The sequence below is a fragment of the Macaca nemestrina genome, chromosome 18 (assembly GCF_043159975.1).
Source record: "Macaca nemestrina isolate mMacNem1 chromosome 18, mMacNem.hap1, whole genome shotgun sequence".
Lineage (NCBI taxonomy): Eukaryota > Metazoa > Chordata > Mammalia > Primates > Cercopithecidae > Macaca > Macaca nemestrina.
Genome location: NC_092142.1, coordinates 68,010,424 through 68,029,328, shown reverse-complemented (window position 1 = coordinate 68,029,328; position 18,905 = coordinate 68,010,424). Strand labels below are relative to the sequence as shown.

The 18,905-nt window shown below is 43.6% G+C and overlaps 1 protein-coding gene across 6 annotated transcripts in view; it reads right to left on the bottom strand.

Annotated features, from left to right (window-relative positions):
• LOC105491366 (transport and golgi organization 6 homolog) overlaps window positions 1-18,905 on the bottom strand; it is a 252,083-nt gene that overhangs the window by 169,184 nt on the left and 63,994 nt on the right. For all 6 annotated transcript variants that reach the window (XR_011616547.1, XR_011616548.1, XM_011757706.2 and 3 more), the window contains 2 exons: window positions 17,393-17,584; window positions 6,635-6,769 (listed from right to left, as the gene is read on the bottom strand). Coding sequence is in view for 4 of the 6 variants with exons in the window: in XM_011757706.2 (XP_011756008.2) it covers window positions 6,635-6,769; window positions 17,393-17,584 (327 nt within the window). In the remaining 2 variants the exon portion in view is untranslated. The remainder of the gene's footprint in view (window positions 1-6,634; window positions 6,770-17,392; window positions 17,585-18,905) is intronic.

The following is an 18,905-nucleotide window of genomic DNA, read 5'->3' as shown; positions in this document are numbered from 1 at the left end:
CAGTAGAAAAAAAAAGAAAGACAGTTTTTTCAAGAAATGGTGCTGGAACAACTGGCATGCACTTGGGAAAAAAATGAATCTAGACACAGACCTTGCACCTTGCACAAAAATTAACTTGAAATGGATCATAAACCTAACTGTCAAATACAAAACTATAAAACTCCTACAAGTTAACATAGTAGAAAATTGAGATGACCTCTTAAAAGCAATGACCTTTTAAATACACCACCAAAGGCACGATCTATGAAAGACACAGCTAAAAACCTGGACCTTATTAAAATTAAAAATGTCTGCTCTGCAAAAGAAACTGTCAAGAGAATGAGAAGATAAACTACAGAACGAGAGAAAATATTTGTAAAAGACATATCTGAAAAAGAACTAATCGCCAAAATATACAAAGAACCCTCAAAACTCAACAATAAGAAAATCAACAACCTGACTTAAAAATGGGCAAAAGACCTAAACAGATAGGTCTACCAAAGAACACCACCCTACCAAAGAAGACATACAGGCAGGCTGGGCGCGGTGGCTCACGCCTGTAATCCCAGCACTTTGGGAGGCCGAGGCGGGCGGATCACGATGTCAGGAGATTGAGACCATCCTGGCTAACACGGTGAAACCCTGTCTCTACTTAAAATACAAAAAAAAAAAAAATTAGCCGGGCGTGGTGGCGGGCGCCTGTGGTCCCAGCTACTCAGGAGGCTGAGGCAGGAGAATGGCGTGAACCCGGGAGGCAGAGCTTGCAGTGAGCTGAGATGTGCCACTGTACTCCAGCCTGGGCAACAGAGTGAGACTCTATCTCAAAAAAAAAAAAAAAAAAAAAGACATACAGATGGCAAATAAGCACAGGAAGACATACTCAATGTCATAAGTCATTAGGGAATTGCAATTTTTTCTTTTTTTTTTTGAGACAGAGTCTTGCTCTATTACTCAGGCTGGAGTACAGTGGCACAATCTTGGCTCACTCCAACCTCCACCTCCCAGGTTCAAGCGATTCCCCCACCTCAGCCTCCTGAGTAACTGGGACTCCAGGTGTGGCCACCTGCCTGGCTAATTTTTGTATTTTTAGTAGAGTCAGGGTTTTGCCATGTTGCCCGGGCTGACCTTAAACTCCTAACCTCATGTGATCTGCCCACCTCAGCCTCCTAAAATGCTGGGATTACAGGCGTGAGCCACCACACCTGGCCTTCCACCCACCCCTTTGCATCCACAGAGTTCTCAGTCCTTGGCATGGCAGAAGCACCAGCCTCATCCCTCCCTGATTAAAGGTGTGCCCTGGGATCCCTGGCCTCAGGCTGGACAACCAGGTGCTCACATCCTGGATGGGTATTTACTCATCGAACATCTAGCCCCTGGGGTTGTCCAGGGAAATACATTGGGTGGCAGCAGATATCTGAGGAGCTTTTTTTTTTTTTTTTGGGGGGGGGGGACAGAGTTTTGCTCTGTCACCCAGGCTGGAGTGCAATGGCCTGATCTCGGCTCACTGCATCCTCCACCTCCCAGGTTCAAGCGATTCTCCTGCCTCAGCCTCCCGAGTAGCTGGGATGACAGGTGCCCGCCACCACACCCAGCTAATTTTTTTATATTTTTAGTAGAGATGGGATTTTGCCATTTTGGCCAGGCTGGTCTCAAACTTCTGACCTCAGGTGATCCTCCCACCTCAGCCTCCCAAAGTGCTGGGATTATAGGCATAAGCCACTGTGCCCAGGTGAGGAGCTTTTTTTTTGAGAGGGAGTTTCACTCTTGTTGCCCAGGCTGGAGCGCAATGGCATGATCTCGGCTCACTACAACTTCCACCTCCCAGGTTCAAGCAATTCTCCTGCCTCAGCCTCCCAAGTAGCTGGGCTGGTCTGGAACTCCTGACCTCAGGTGATCTGCCCACCTCAGCCTCCCAAAGCACTGGGATTATAGGCGTGAGCCACTGCACCTGGCCAAAGCTCTGAAAATCTTTAACAATGTGTATAAATGAGCAGAACGAAGACAATTCCAGAAATAGATGGTTTAATCTCAAAAGCAAAAAGAATTAAATGGAACTAGTCAGCTTAGTTAACTGGAAAGTCATTTTCTTTTTAAGTTGTAAAATTGGAGGCACTGTGGTTTGCAAGTAAGGGCTTTTTTAGCCAGTTTGATCACCTGCATACAAGCGGTTGAAGGATGCCTCTCCACTCTAGGGAAATTCTGAGAAAAGACTGGATCACCTAGAGGATAATCAAGTGAAAGCCTGTGAAAACAAGAAGCATGGCTCTCCTTTGCCCCTCATAACACATGACTAACATTCACAACACTCCCATGGGTGTGTCCAGATCTGGAGGTTGCTCACTATGGGTGAGGGCAGTGTTTTTCAACTTTTTGAGCCCATACCCTTTTGATAAACAAAACAAAACAAATTCATGCGTCCTTCGTTAAACATTATCTTTCCTTTCTTCTTTTTATTCTTTCTTCCTTCCATTTATCCATCCATTCAAAAACTGTTAATTAAGTACCTACTGTGGCAGGTTTATTAAATACAGCAGAAAGTAAGACATCTCTAAATGAGGCTGCTTGAAAGTAACAGTAATTAAGAAGGATTGTCTGCTCTTTGGAGTTCTACATAACAGCTAGAAATAATGGGAATTTTCCCAAGCAGATCTATAGAGCATCCAAATTGGGCTCGGTGAAGAGAAAGGACAGCATTCTAGCACAGGAACTGAGTCAACCAATTCGCCTCACCAGCATGCAACAGATTTCAGCGGTTTTCCCTCTCCCCTTCCTCCATTCTGCAATAGACCTCTAGCTTGCTTATCACTACTTCTACCCCAGCCCCTAAGCATTTGCAATGATTCTAATATGTAAGTGAACAGCACCTAAAACACAGTCCATGTTCATAGCGACCTTTTTGCCAAAGAGTCTGAGCAATGACCTTTGATCAAAAACATGACCTAAGCAGTGTAGAGTAACACCAAGCTAAAGACTCCTTCCCCCTTAGAGAAGAGACGCACCTTTTCTCGCCCAATAACGGGCCCCTGCCCCAATAGAATCTAGATTTAAAGATTTGGAGCCCAGTTTTTAACCAGAGGCTCTGCTACCACCCTGGAACAACATGGTTTTAGTTTTTCCTAAAGAAGGTCTAGAATGGTCTGCTCAGCTTCGTGCTTTAGAGACCAACGGACAATGCAACATCATGCAGAAACTGCTTCTTGAGGGGACAGGGAGGAGTAACCAATGTATAATATTTTCAGTGGTGACTAACTCTGAAATTTAGAAAATGAGCCTGGAATTACAGTTATCTTGTCAGCAGTCTTTTTTTAAAAAATTTTTGTTTGTTTGTTTGTTTTGAGACGGAGTCTCGCTCCGTTGCCAGGCTGGAGAGCAGTGGGGCGGTCTCAGCTCACTGCAACCTCCGCCTCCTGGGTTCAAGCAATTCTCCTGCCTCAGCTTCCCAAGTAGCTGGGATTATAGGCATGCACACCACGCCCAGCTAATTTTTGTATTTTTAGTAGAGATGGGGTTTTTTTTTGTTTTGTTTTTTTGTTTGTTTGTTTGTTTGTTTTGAGACGGAGTCTCCCTCTGTCACCCAGGCTGGAGTGCAGTGGCCGGATCTCAGCTCACTGCAAGCTCCGCCTCCCGGGTTCACGCCATTCTCCTGGCTCAGCCTCCCGAGTAGCTGGGACTACAGGCGCCTGCCACCTCGCCTGGCTAAGTTTTTTTTTTTTTTTGTATTTTTAGTAGAGACGGGGTTTCACTGTGTTAGCCAGGATGGTCTCGATCTCCTGACCTCGTGATCCACCCGTCTCGGCCTCCCAAAGTGCTGGGATTACAGGCTTGAGCCGCCGCACCCGGCCGAGATGGGGTTTCACTATGTTTGCCAGGTTGGTCTTGAACTCCTAACCTCATGATCTGCCCACCTTAGCCTCCCAGAGTGCTGGGATTACAGGCATGAGCCACCGCGCCTGGCCTTTTTATTTTTTAATTTTTGTCAGCAGTCTTAAATACATGCTTTTTCCAAATTAACTCCTCTTCCCAGACACGATGTTCTAATAATCACTTTGATTATATAAATTAGAAAGAAATAAAAAAGGTTCAGATGATGTTAGATTCTTTTTTCATTAGCCAAAACAATGAATCCTAATAAGGGATAGGAAAAAACAGTATATTGTTGGCCTGACAACAATTAACTGAAAACACAATTCAGAACCATGACTTTTTTTTTTAATACAAAGAAAGAAAATACAGCATTACTATAGAAGCCATTTACAAATCCATGATTCAAACAGAAAAAAAGTAGCAGATTTAGGCCAAAGATAAAGGGGGTGACGTGCTTATGTTCACTTAACTAACTGCAAAGTCAGAGGAATGCCGGATGTAATCAGTGAGTCAGGATGGCTCACAGAAAGGCAGGGGCCTGCAAGGTATAACCTTGACATCAGTCAGGTGAGTCTGTCTTAGAATACAACTAACATGCACAGCCAGCCCTCCAACAATGGGCTTCTAGAAAGGGAAATGGAGATTTCTGTGATCTATCTTCCATTTGGGATGTGGTTTGAAACAAGTGTGAAGTAAAGACAAGCCAAAAAAAAGACTATTCAAATTAATATTCAACCAGAAAAACAAAAATCAATTTGGCCAACTAAATCTAATAAGAATACAACTTAAGAAAAATGATTCCAGCCAGGCACAGTGGCTCACGCCTGTAATCCTAACACTTTGGGAGGCCGAGGCCGGTGGATCACCTGAGGTCAGGGGTTTGAGACCAGCCTGGCCGCCATGGCAAAACCCTGTCTCTACTATAAATACAAAAATTAGCCAGGTGTGGTGGCGCATGCCTGTAATCCCAGCTACTTGGGAGGCTGAGGCAGGAGAATTGCTTGAACCCAGGAGGTGGAGGCTGCAGTGAGCCGAGATTGTGCCACTGCACTCCAGCCTGGGCGACAGAGTAAGACTCTGTCTCAAAAAAAAAGAAAAATGATTCCATCAGTGAAATTTTCCTTGATAGTTCTAACAGCAAGGGTATACTATGGTGCTAGAAACTGAACCAAAAGCTTTTTTTTTTTCAAACAATGTGGAAAATATATATTAGAAGTGCTAAGTAAATCTACCAAGAAATGGGCTTCACACTAATAACAGGCCCAGATAAAATTCCTTTTCCTTTTTGACAGGCTAGTGAAAGGCATATTCTAATACATCAAGAATCAGAATCAGATTTGAATCCTCAAGCTCAAAAATCCATTCCCAGAGGGTATGCTACTCATTGCTAAGGGTTTTGAGCAGATTGGCTTCAGGGTGGATTTCGTAAGACTCACACTAAGCCTATTCTGCTTTCCTGCAGACTCCTCACCTAATTTGGTATGTAATCAGCCAGTCACACACACATGCATGGTCTAGCCCTTGCCTATCTTTTGTCCTTGCTGGCATGCTCTTCCCCTTGGTCTCTATAATTCACCAACACCAGCCTTCTATCAGTGTCTCAAGTATACCAAGCTCTTTGCTGCTTCTAAGCCTTTGTACGTGATGTTTTCCTTACTTGGAAGAGTTTCCTTCAAATCTTAGCTTACGCTTACACTTCCTCAGTAGAAATATTCCCAGCCTAGGTTAGATGTTATGTGCTCTTGGTACCCACCACTTCTCTTTTGAGGCCCTTCATTCAATTCTAAGTACATTTCTGAACGGCCGTTTAGTGTCTGACTTCCTTACTGGACTGCAAGTTTCATGAGGGTCTGCCCTGTCCCCTGCTGTATTCCCAGTACCCTAGCTTAGTATGTGTGGCACATGAGTATGCAATATGTAGTTTTTTTTTTTTTGTTTTGTTTTGTTCTAATTTTTTTTGAGATGGAGTTTCGCTCGTCACCCAGGCTGGAGTGCAATGGCACGATCTCAGCTCACTGCAACCTCCAGCTACCGGGTTCAAGCAATTTTCCTGCCTCAGCCTCCTAAGTAGCTGGGATTATAGGCGCCCACCACCACATCCAGCTACTTTTTTTCGTATTTTTAGTAGAGACGGGGTTTCACCATGTTGGCCCGGCTGGTCTCAAACTCCTGACCTCAGGTGATCCACCCACCTCGGCCTCCCAAAGTGCTGGGATTACAGGCTCAGTGAGTCACTGCACCCAGCCAATATGTAATGTTTAAAAAAAAAAACTTTAAAAATTATAAATTAGGTATGTAAAGGACATACACACTTAAAAGTGGCGAGAAGCAAAGCTTTAACATGCTGCCTGATGTGGGATGAAGAATGAATCCTGTGCTAAAATGAAGCATTCAAAATAGACGGATCTTATGCAACCAGCAGGTTATTAAGGACTTTCCCCAACAACAGTAGCAGAAACAAGGGCTGGGCTTTGGAGAGTGAAGGCCAGAAAATCTAGTATTCACCTCAGATGCAAAATGCCAGGCTAGATGTTCCCAGATTCAGATTGTAACAGGTAGAGAGGACCCTTCCCTTCTGATAGTGAAGTCTATTCAGGTGACAGAGTGGAAACGGTGCAACTTTCTTGTTCTCCACTTTGGAGAGAATTCTCATTAACAAACTAACTTCTTTATTCTGGTTCTCCTATGTACAATATCCATTCTTATTTCTCACAAGGGTATGGAAGGAAAACAACTGGTATTTTGCTTCTCCCTTCCCTCCATTCAAGCTTGGCTCAGGTCTACAACTCACCTGAACAGCTCCTCCCAGCATGACAGCCACCAGCCCCATAGACATGCTCAGCGTCTGTGATTCCACGGTGCTCTCTGCCCGATGGGCCAAGCTTGCACAGGCTCTCTGCAATGTTGCTGCTACAAAGTCCACCACCTACCAAAAAAAGGGAATTGAGAATCAATGAGGAATAATAATTTAAAAAATCAAAATTCTCCTTACATCTTATGCCTACATCCTCATCTTCTTTATCTACATCATGATAGCAAGAATCATCCAGAACAATTGCTACTTACCATGCAGGTATGAAGTTCAGTGTTTTGCTTTTTTTTTTTTTTAATAGCATTTACTGGTTTATTATAAAGGTTATTACAAAGGACGCTGATGAACAGACAGATGGATAGGAAAAGCGGGTGGGGGTGGAGCTTCCATGCCCTCTCTGGGTTAGCCCCATTCCCAGCATCTCCACATGTTCAGCAAGCAGGAAGCTCCCAAGTGTTTCACGTGTACAATCTCACTTAGTTCTCTTCTCAACTCTAGGAGGTCAGTACTATCATCCTCATTATGAAATGAAGAATCTGAGACTTTAAAAGGTTGTTTGTTTAAGGCCATACACTTAATAAATGAGAAAGCCTATTTATACTTTTCCAAATGTTTTAATATGCTACTCCAACTTCCTTTACTTTGCATGAATTTTGCCTGAAAATTAAAAAGCAAAATGACTTGTAAATGAACTCAAAATGGATCATGGACTGCAATGCAAAATACAAAACTATAAACTCCTAGCAGCTACCATGGAAAATCTAGATGGTCGCGGGTATGGTGAGGACTTTTCAGATGCAACACCAAAGGCACAATCCGTGAAAGAAAGTAATGATAAGCTGGACTTCACTGAAGTTAAAAATTCCTGCTCTGCGAAAGACACTGTCAAGAGAATACAAAGAGAAGCCACGGACTGGGAGAAAATATTCATCCAAAACAGTCTGACAAGGGACTGTTTTCCAAAATTTACAGAGAACTCTTAAAGCTCAATAATAAGAAAACCCGGGTTGGGCACGGTGGCTCACGCCTGTAATCCCAGCACTTTGGGAGGCCGAGGTGGGTAGATCATTTGAGGTTAGGAGTCCAGACCAGCCTGACCAAAAGGTGAATCCTGTCTCTACCAAAAAATTACAAAAAATTATCCGGGCATGGTGGCGCACCTGTAGTCTCAGCTACTCGGGAGGCTGAGGTAGAAGAATCGCTTGAACCAGGAGGCGGAGGTTGCAGTGAGTTGAGACAGCACCACTACACTCCAGCCTGGGCAACAGAGTGAGACCTTGTCTCAAAAAAAAAAAAAAAAAAATTAGCCATGCATAGTGGCAAGTGCCTATAGTCCCAGCTACTCAGGAGACTGAGGTGGGAGGATTGCTTGAGCCCAGGAGGTCGAGGCTGCAGTAAGCCATGATGGTGTCACTGCACTCTAGCCTGTGTAACAGAAAGAGATCCTATCTTGAAAAGAAAAGAGCCCAATTAAAAAAGAGCAAAAGTCCTAAACCGATATCTCACCAAAGAAAATATATAGACGGCAAAAAAAGCATATGAAAAGATGCTCCACATCCTATGGCATTGGAGAATTGGAAATGAAAGCATTGTTGATATACTTTTACACACCTAATAGAATGGCCAAAATCCAGAGAACTGATTTCACCAGTAATGTTGGTGAGGATGGAGATCAACGGGAGCTCTCATTCATTCATTGCTGCTGGGAATGTAAAATGGTACAGCCACTTTGGCAGACCGTTTGGCACTTTCTTACAAAACTAAACATACTCTCACCATACAATCTAGCCATTGCTTGCCTTGATATTTACTCAAATGAGTTGAAAACCTATGTCCATACAAAACCTGCACATGGTTGTTTATAGCAGCTCTAGTTATAATTGTTAAAACCTGAAGTAACCAAGATGTCCTTCAGTAGGTGAATGCATCAATAAACTGTGGTACATCCAAACAATGGAAAAATAGCACCAAAAAATGGGCAATCAAGCTATGAAAAGACACGGAGGAACCTCGAATGCGTATTACTAAGGGAAAGAAGCCAAGCTGAAAAGGCTACATGCTGTATGATTTCAACTATATTACATTTTGGAAAAGGCAAAACTATGGGGACAGTAAAAAGATCAAGGGTTGCCAGTGGTTAGGAGAGAGGGAGAACAGAACAGGTGGAGCACAGAGGATTTTTACGGTGGTGAATCTATTCTGTATGATACCATCATGGTGGATACATGGCATTACAAATTTGTCCAAATCCATAGTTTGTACAACGCCAAGAGCGAGCCCTAATGTAAACTATGGACTTTGGGTGGTGATGTGTCAATGTAGACTGATCAGCTGTAAAAAATGCATCACTCTGGTGGGACATGTTGACAATGGGGGAGGCTATGTTATTTGAGTGCAGGGAGTGTAAGGGAAATCTCTGTCTCTTCTGTTCATTTTTTTTTTTTTTTTTTTTTGAGACGGAGTCTCGCTCTGTCGCCGGGCTGGAGTGCAGTGGCCGGACCTCAGCTCACTGCAAGCTCCGCCTCCCGGGTTCCCGCCATTCTCCTGCCTCAGCCTCCCGAGCAGCTGGGACCACAGGCGCCCGCCACCTCGCCCGGCTAGTTTTTTGTATTTTTAGTAGAGACGGGGTTTCACCGTATTAGCCAGGATGGTCTCGATCTCCTGACCTCGTGATCCGCCCGTCTCGGCCTCCCAAAGTGCTGGGATTACAGGCTTGAGCCACCGCGCCCAGCCTCTTCTGTTCATTTTTGTTGTGAATCTAAAACTGCTCTAAAAAATAAACTCTCCTTGGCCGGGCGCGGTGGCTCAAGCCTGTAATCCCAGCACTTTGGGAGGCCAAGACAGGCGGATCACAAGGTCAGGAGATCGAGACCATCCTGGCTAACATGGTGAAACCCCGTCTCTACTAAAAATACAAAAACTAGCCGGGCGAGGTGGCGGGCGCCTGTGGTCCCAGCTACTCGGGAGGCTGAGGCAGGAGAATGGCATAAACCCGGGAGGCGGAGCTTGCAGTGAGCTGAGATCCGGCCACTGCACTCCAGCCTGGGCGACAAAGCGAGACTCCGTCTCAAAAAAAAAATAAATAAATAAACTCTCCTTATAAAAAATGACCTGTTACTTTCTGACTATGTCAGGGGATCCTGGATCTGCTTCTCAAAAGGAGGTTTCCTCCTCAGGGATTCCTGCCCTGACTCACTCCTGACATTTTGACAGTCTAATTCTAGTAAGTAAAGAATGGAGGGGCAGTGTTCAGTTTCATCTAGAAGTCAGTGTCTTAGAACCATTTGTGCAGCAGTGATCCCCAAACTTTTTGGCACCAGGGACCGGTTTCATGGAAGACAATTTTCCCGCACACCAAGGCTGGCAGAAGCGGGAGGGGGAGAGGGGTGGGGAATGGTTTCAGGATGAAACTATTCCACCTCAGATCATCAGGTGTTAGTTAGATTCTCCTAAGGACTGTGCAACCTAGATCTCTTGCATGCACATTTCACAACAGGGTTCGCGCTCCTATGAGAATCTAATGCTGCTGCTCATCTGACAGGAGGCCGTGCTCAGGTGGTAAAGCTCACTTGTGCGCTGCTCACCTCCGGTTATGAGGCCGGGTTCCTAACAGGCCACAGAACAGTACTAGTCCGTGGCCTGGGGGTTGGAGACCCCTGATCTAGAGTCTTTTCTTAAGTATTAAATAGTTGAAAGGATTAAGATTGTTCCTAGACAAGACTTTATATAGCATTTGGCTAACAACTAAGCTTTAAATAGAATTAATTTGGTCAGCATCATTTTCAATGCATTTGGATTAATCACCTTAAGTAAAAACACCTTTGAATAAATGACAGCACACAAATGCACATGCGTGCACACACACATGCATACTTAGGATTAATGACTCAAAAGAGAGAAATCATTTTAGAAATGGAAAGGCTGAGAAGGTCATAATAAGCCTCCAAATAACATGCAAGCTTGCATGTTTAATTCTCTGGACAAATCACATGGTGTGCTAGAATCTTTATTGCAAGCTTAACGTCAGGAGAATGGCTTGTTAACACTTGTCTTCTGAAGCAATGCAGGAAACTAGAAAGGTTATTAAAAGTTCCACTTACTGAAATGAACAATGCTGTTTATGGCAGTTTTCACCACCTCCTTCATCCCTACGATTTTATTCATACTAGAAGATAAGGACACTGGCCCCTTCTAGAAACACTAGGTAGAAACTGTTTCTACTATCTTGGGCCAACTATTTTGCCTCCAGGGAGTTTTCTAAAGCACTCCTTAGCTGGGCACAGTGGCTAATGCCTGTAACCTAATACTTTGGGAGGCCAAGGCAGGAGATCACTTTAGGCCAGGAGTTCAAGACCAGCCTGGCAACAAAGTGAGACCCTATCTCTACAGAAAATTTAAAAATTAGCCAGGCACAGTGGCACACACCTGTAGTCCTGGCTACCCAGGAAGCTGAGGTAGGAGGATTGCATGAACCAAGGAGTTCAAGGTTGCAGTGAGCCGTGATTGCACCACTGCACTCCCACCTGGGTGACAAAGAGTGAGACCCTGTCTCTAACAACAATAACGAAAAATAAATAAAGCATTTCTAAATTACTCAACTAGGATTATTTAGCCTTCCAACTGTTTCTAAATTCCTCTCCAGTTTTTTTTTTTTTTTTTTTTTGAGATGGAGTTTAGCTCTGCCGCCTAGGCTGCAGTGCACTGGCGTGATCTCGGCTCACTGCAACCTCCACCTCCTGGGTTCAAGCAATTCTCCTGCCTCAGTCTCGCGGGTAGCCTCCCTAAGTGCTGGGATAACAAGCATAAGCCACAGCGCCTGGCCTCCACGGGTGTGTGTGTGTGTGTGTGTGTGTGTGTGTGTGTGTGTGTATGTGTGTGTGTGTGTGTCTATCAAAACAAGTCGTATGATCCTATTACTAAAATATACACTTTCTATGTTTGTATGTTTGTAAAAACAAAAAAACAAAAAACAAAAAAAAAAACAGGGAACCGTTAACTATAAAGAGATAGCCAGCTATCATTGTCATCTATGAAGTACCCTTTCCGCCAAACATTCTTTGTGTTAACACCAAAACCCCCTACCCATTTGGACAGCAGCTCCTCCACCTACTACACATTTCCTGTGATTTTGGTGGGGCTGCCAGCCACAAGAATAGGTGTGGGACCGAAGCCTGTTCTAAAATTTATATATGCTGTGGAGAGAGGGGACAGACCTTTACTTTTTACTTAAAACTTCTTATAAACGTACATAATTTTAAAAGCCAAATATTCCTGAAAGCTTAGAGTGAAAAATAGCAGTGCCCTACATAATTTATTCCCATCTGATTCAGGCTCTACAGAAGCAACCACTTTTAGTTTGGTTTAATAATAAACTCTTTAGTTTATTAATAACATTAAGTCCAGGCGCCTGTAATCCCAGCACTTTGGGAGGCCAAGGCAGGTGGATCACCTGAAGCTGGCAGTTTGAGACCAGCCTGATCAACATGGAGAAACCTCATCTCTACTAAAAATACAAAAATTAGCCGGGTGTGGTTGCAGGCACCTGTAATCCCAGCTACTCCAGAGGCTGAGGCAGGAAAATCACTTGAACCAGGGAGGCAGAAGTTGTGGTAAGCCAAGATTGTGACATTGCACTCCAGCCTGGGCAACAAGAGCGAAACTCCATCTCAAAAATAATAATAATAATGACATTAAACATTTCCTATTTACCAAGCACAATTCTGAACATGTTACAGGTATTAACTCATTTAATCCTCACAGTAGTCCTATGGGGGTGTCTAAACCTGTTGCCAAGACTCTGACACCTGAGTGGAAGGGGTGGAGGCCTCATTGTTGAGGATGCAGACTTCAACTTATACCTCCTATTTTTCAGTTTGCCTCTCCCACCCAGTTCAGAGTCTCTTGGGCTCATCATCTCTCAAGAGTAAACCTCCAGTCTTTTGCTGGGAAGGGGAGGTGGTTGTACAAAGGGAAGGAACAAATGAAGGGATCTACTGAATCCTATACAGCCTTTCAAACTCTTTCAAGCTCTAAATTCAACTCCATTTTTAGAGGTTATCTGATGCTTCCTGTCCGTCCAGGGTTCTGCAGTAAAAAGGAGCTTGCTCCTTTTTTTCTTATTTTTCTTTAAAAAAAAAAAAATTTAGGCTGGGCGTGGTGGCTTACGCCTCTAATCCCAGCACTTTGGGAGGCCGAGGCACCTGAGGTCAGGAGTTTGAGACCAGCCCGGCCAACATGGTGAAACCCCATCTCTACTAAAAATACAAAAATTAGCCAGGCGTGGTGGCAGGTGCCTGTAATCCTAGCTACTTGGGAGGCTGAGGCACGAGAATCGCTTGAACCTGGGAGGCAGAGGTTGCAGTGAGCTGAGATTGCGCTGTTGCACTGCAGCCTGGGCAACAGAGTGAGACTCTGTCTCAAAAAAAATAAATAAAAATAAAAAAAATAACAACTGGCCGGGCGCGGTGGCTCAAGCCTGTAATCCCAGCACTTTGGGAGGCCGAGACGGGCGGATCACAAGGTCAGGAGATCGAGACCATCCTGGCTAACACGGTGAAACCCCGTCTCTACTAAAAAATACAAAAAACTAGCCGGGCGAGGTGGCGGCGGCTGTAGTCCCAGCTACTCGGGAGGCTGAGGCAGGAGAATGGCGGGAACCCAGGAGGCGGAGCTTGCAGTGAGCTGAGATCCGGCCACTGCACTCCAGCCCGGGCGGCAGAGCGAGACTCTGTCTCAAAAAAAAAAAAAAAACAAAAAAAACAAAAAAAAAAAAAACAACTTTATTGAGGTATGGTAGTGTGCTTCTTGGCTTCTCCACATGCAGACATCTAGATTTCCAGTTTCTCAAGTTGCTAGCCCAGACCAGCCTGGGTAATACAGTGAGACCCCATCTCTACAAAACAAACAAACAAACAAACAACAACAATTAGTTGGGCGTGGTGTTGCAAGCCTGTAGTCGCAGCTACTTGGGAGGCTAAGGTGGAAGGATTGCTTGAACCCATTGGGTAGAAGGTTGCAGTGAGCTATATCTCGCCACTGAACTTTGCAACATTTGTTATTACCTTTTTTTTTTTCTGAGTCTCACTCTGTTGCTCAAGCTGGAGTGCAGTGGTGCAATCCCGGCTCACTGTGACCTCTACCTCCTGGGTTCAAGTGTTTTTCATGCCTCAGCCTTCCAAATAGCTGGGATTACAGGCGCTTGCCACCACACTCCACTAATTTTTTTTTTTTTTTTTTTTTTTTTGAGAGATGGGGTCTTGCTATGTTGATCAGGCTGGTCTCAAACACCTGGGCCCAAATGATCTGCTCACTTCGGTCTCCCAAAGTGCTGGGATTATGGGCGTGAGCCACCACACCTGGTCGGCTATTACCTTTTATCTACTGTCTCTTCTCTCCTGTTCCGTTGGTCCCTATGGCTTCCAGAGAGAGCAGATAAACATGCATTCAGTACACTGTCTTTCACCAGAAGTCCCTACTTTTTACGTTATGTACTTTCCTGTTGTTTAAATGTTTTTTGAGACGGAGTTTTGCTCTTGTCACCCAGCCAGGAGCGCAGTGCAGTGGTGCGATCTCAGCTCACTGCAACCTCCGCCTCCCAGGTTCAAGCGATTCTCCTGCTTCAGCCTCCCAGTAGTTGGGATTATAGGCACGGGTCACCATGCCCAGCTAATTTTTGTATTTTCAGTAGAGATGAGGTTTCACCATGGTGGCCAGGCTGGTCTGAAACTCCTGGTCTCAAGTGATCTGCCCACCTCAGTCTCCCAAAGATCTGGGATTTCAGGCGTGAGCCACTGTGCCCAGTCTAGTTTTTGTATTTTTAGTAGAGGTGAGGTTTTGCCATATTGCCCAGGCTGGTCTCAAACTCCTGAGCTCAGGCAATCCTCCTGCTTCAGACTCCCAAAGTGCTGAGATTACAGGCGTGAGCCATAGCACCCAGACAAGATGTAATTTTCTAGTTTTCTTTTTGAATTTTTAGCTGTAATTCTCTATGAAGATTTTCCTTCATAGACCATTTGGTTACCCTGACATACAATTCCTACAGGAAACACAAGACAAATGCTTTATTCTTTCCCTTTACTTACCAATGTACAAAATAATGAGTTGATGCCCTGGCAATCCCAAAGATGTCATATGAGGGCTTTTTTCTTTGACTCAGATTTTTATATCTTTGATGTACTTCAACTATTGCAGGCATTATTCCTTTTAATGATCTAATTGTCCTATCTATGGCAATGGGAGTCCCTTCAAGTTGGCTCCAGTGTGCTACAGATATGATCCCATTCATCTCAGGTCACTTTCTTGTATTCAAGCACAACAAGATGCCTTGAGGTTTATAATGTATGATTCCCGCCTGCCTCAGACTTTGAATCAACTTTATTCCATATAGAGCTTAGAATTTAGTAGAAAATGATATTTAGAAACTATAAATTGGGCTGGGCACAGTGGCTCATGCCTGTAATCCCAGCACTTTGAGAGGCCGAGACAGGTGGATTGCTTAAGGTCAGGAGTTCAAGACCAGCCTCGCCAACATGGTGAAACCCTGTCTCTACTAAAGATACAAAAATTAGCCAAGCATGGTGGTAGGTGCCTGTAATCCCACCTACTTGGGAGGCTGAGGCAGGAGAATCACTTGAACCTGGGAGGTGGCAGTTGTAGTGAGCCAAGATTGCACCACTGCACTCCAGCCTGGGCAACAGAGTCAGACTCAGTCTCAAAAAAAAAAAAAAAGAAACTGTATATTGTCTCTACCAATGCTTATTGACACTGGGTTGTCATTGCTTCTTGGGATTGACAATGGACTGAGCTGGAAATAGCTATTTTTAAAAAAGAGAAAAATAAATCATGAGTTCATACTAATATTTCCAACTGAAATTCAATATTACAGGGTTTTAAGATGGGCATGGTGGTGTGCACCTGTGGTCTCAGCTACTTGGGAGGCTGAGGTGGGAGAATCACTTGAGCCCAGGAATTCAAGTCCAGCCTGGGCAACATAGTGAGGCTCTGTCTCTTAAAATAAAATAAAATAAATTATAGGGTCTTTACTCTGGTTCTTTACTTTATATCTCTTTTTTTATGCTAAAAATCTTGATTCCTAATAATATTCATAAAATTAACTTATTTTCTTTATGTGTGTATTTCCAAATAATATACCAATAATGGCTGGGTGCGGTAGCTCACGCCTGTAATCCCAGCACTATGGGAGGCCAAGGCAGGTGGATCACCTGAGGTCAGGAGTTCAAGATCAGCCTGGCCAACATAGTGAAACCCCATCTCTACTAAAAATACAAAAATCAGCTGGGCACAGTGGTACACACCTGTAATCCCAGCTCCTCGGGAGGCTGAGGCAGGAGAATTGCTTGAACCCAGGAGGTGGGGGTTGCAGTGAGCCGAGATTGCGCCGCTGCACTCCAGCCTGGGTGACAAAGAGAGACTCCGTCTCAAAAAAATAATAATAAAATAAAATAATATAACAATATTATCACTAGCAGTGAGATTACCAAATACAATTTAATATTTCCTTGTGGTTCTTTTGGCCCTGATACATTTTAACCTTAGCTGAAGGATAACTTAATGGGACAAATCATTTCTGTACCAGCCTGACACCATTACTCCTTAATTAGGAGTAAAGGGAACTAAGTGCAAAAGCTCAAGTCATATCAGTTTTTAGACCATTTCCCCTTCCAACTAGCATCCTGAGACAAAAACATAAGGTCTGGATGAAAAAGTCTTCAGGGAATGGATATAAACACAGGAGAAACAAATCACCCTACTGAGTAACACGGGGTCAGTGAACTGAAAGAATAAGAGGCCGGGAAAGAAATCATGAGCATAATTCTCATTAAACAGGCACGGTAAGTCAGAGCTGACAGGCAGCTGCAAATTTTCTCAGCAGGAGCTATAGTGAAATGCTGCTTAGCAACACCCGAAGGCAGATGACAATGACGACCATACAAAGAGCTGGAGAATCAGATTTAAGCATGACAATCATGCCATCTTACAACTGCCTATTGACCAACCAAGCAACAACTAATTCTGGTTAAGTGGTAAAATCTGGCGACTGTACTGCCTTTGCTTTGTTACTTTTATTTCCTGTCTTTTTTAAAGGTGGGAAAAATAATGTCTGAGCCAATAAAATTCAGGCACTGACTCGCATAAAGATACTCCTCTAAAAGCATTTTTTAAAACATCTTAAAACTTTACAGAATGTTGTGGAGATAACTGTGAGTTAGAGGACCTATAATAAAATTCAAGGTGATCTCACTATTATTAGTGATTTCTTTTCTTCAAATTGAGTGTATAATCATTTTCAAGTTTTGATACACATTAGAATCATCCATGGAGCTTGAGTAGGACAAAGATGCCCAGGCTCTAATGCAGACATGCTGAATCAGAATCTCTAAACGTGGGCTGGCTATCAATATACTGAAAAAGATCCCAGATAACTTTTTTTGCACCCAAAGTTGAAAACTACTATAACATAACATATAAACATTTAAGACAAAATTTTATGTGCATGAGAATCACCTCGGGAGCTTGTTAAACGTGTGGAGTCTCAGGACACTGGAACGTTTTGGATTCAGTGGCCTGGTGTGGGCTGTGTAGTTTCCATATTTAACCAGCATTCCAGGAAACACCTCACGATCCAGGTGTCATCAAATGACACTCTCAGCAACATTTTTAAACTATATTTTTTGGAAAGAAAAAAAGGCTAGGGTCCAGAATGTGGCAACTACTGACCTGAGTGATGTTTGTGAATATCTGCTCAGACATTCTCTCGCACAGAACAGCCATCAGCTGCAGGACAAGCAGCTTCTGCTCTTGGCCTTCCACAAGAAGAGTCTGATATTGCTCTAATTCCAAGAGGCTCTTGCTGGAGAAGGGCTCAGTTTTTAACCCTGTTTCATTTTCCGTGGCCACAAGAGTCAACTCCTACAAGCATGGCAGGAAAGAAAAAGTGAAGATAAAGCCAGTAGAACTAAGGCCTTCTCAAACATAAGTAGAAAACTCTGTTTGAACTGCATGTTTAAAGAAATAGTCTGTGTTTGTTGCAACATTATTTATAATAGCCAAAACTTGGAGACAAGCTAAATGACCAGCAATAAGAAAAAATTATGATGTATTTATAATACACAGCAGTTAAAATAAATGAATTAGATTTATATGGGTATCAACATACATAGATCTCAAAAAACACTACTGAGTGAAAAATGTAAGTTTCAGAATAATATATACAGTATGATACCATGTATATAAAAATTTAAAGTCTCACAATAAAAAACATACACACACACACAAAGAAATAGTTTGACAAGCTTTCGGCTTTGTGGGTATTTCTATGATTTCTACTAGTGGCCTTCCTTGAACTGAGCCTCAGATCACCTCACATTCTCAAACCCCTTTTGGAGACCATTAGATGCCTCCAGCACTACAGCTCTTTTCCTCTAAGATACTTAGAACTAACTTCTAAGAAATTATGTATTACTGCGGGTTTTGTAGGCTATTCACCTACCCTTCTTGGCTTACTGAAACCTCTGCCTCCTGGGCTCAAGTGATCCTCTCATCTTAGCCTCCCGAGTAGCCGGGACTACAGGCACAAGCCCCCATGCCAGGCTACTTTTTGTATTTTTGGTAGAGACGGGGTTTCGCCATGTTGCCCAAGCTGGTCTCAAATGCCTGAGCTCAGGTGATCCACCTGGCTCGGCCTCCCAAAGTGCTGGGAGTGAGCCACCTTTTTTTAAGTATACAATTAAGAGCACATCCCCTTGGAATGTTATTTAGAAAGAGTATCGCTGGGCATGGGGATGGGTGTGAACATGGGAGGTAAGAAAGCATCAAAAAGTGTCTCCTACTTCAAGTTCTAGAAATGTTAGCCCTGATTCCCTCCTTGAATTCTCCCATACCTACAGAAACCTTAAACTCTCTTACAGCTCTTTTAGAGTAGACACTTTATTTAGGGGAAAGAGTTGAAAAGGCAGAGCTGGAGGTCACTGGCTTATGATGTCACACAGTGCAACAAGGAGTAACAGTATGGGGTACAAGTTACTGTCAGAGAATAGAAGAAAAGCAAGCAAAGCACAACCACTGGCACTAAGAAACAAACCCGGAAAAGGCTTCAGGTGCCTGCAAAATGAAATGAAGGAGGCAGAATTGCTAAATCTCCTTTGCAAATACCTGACAAAACAACAGTCAGAAAGGATAAGGGATTACTCTATAGCTGTAAAACCTGCTATTAACTTCAAAAGAGTTCTTA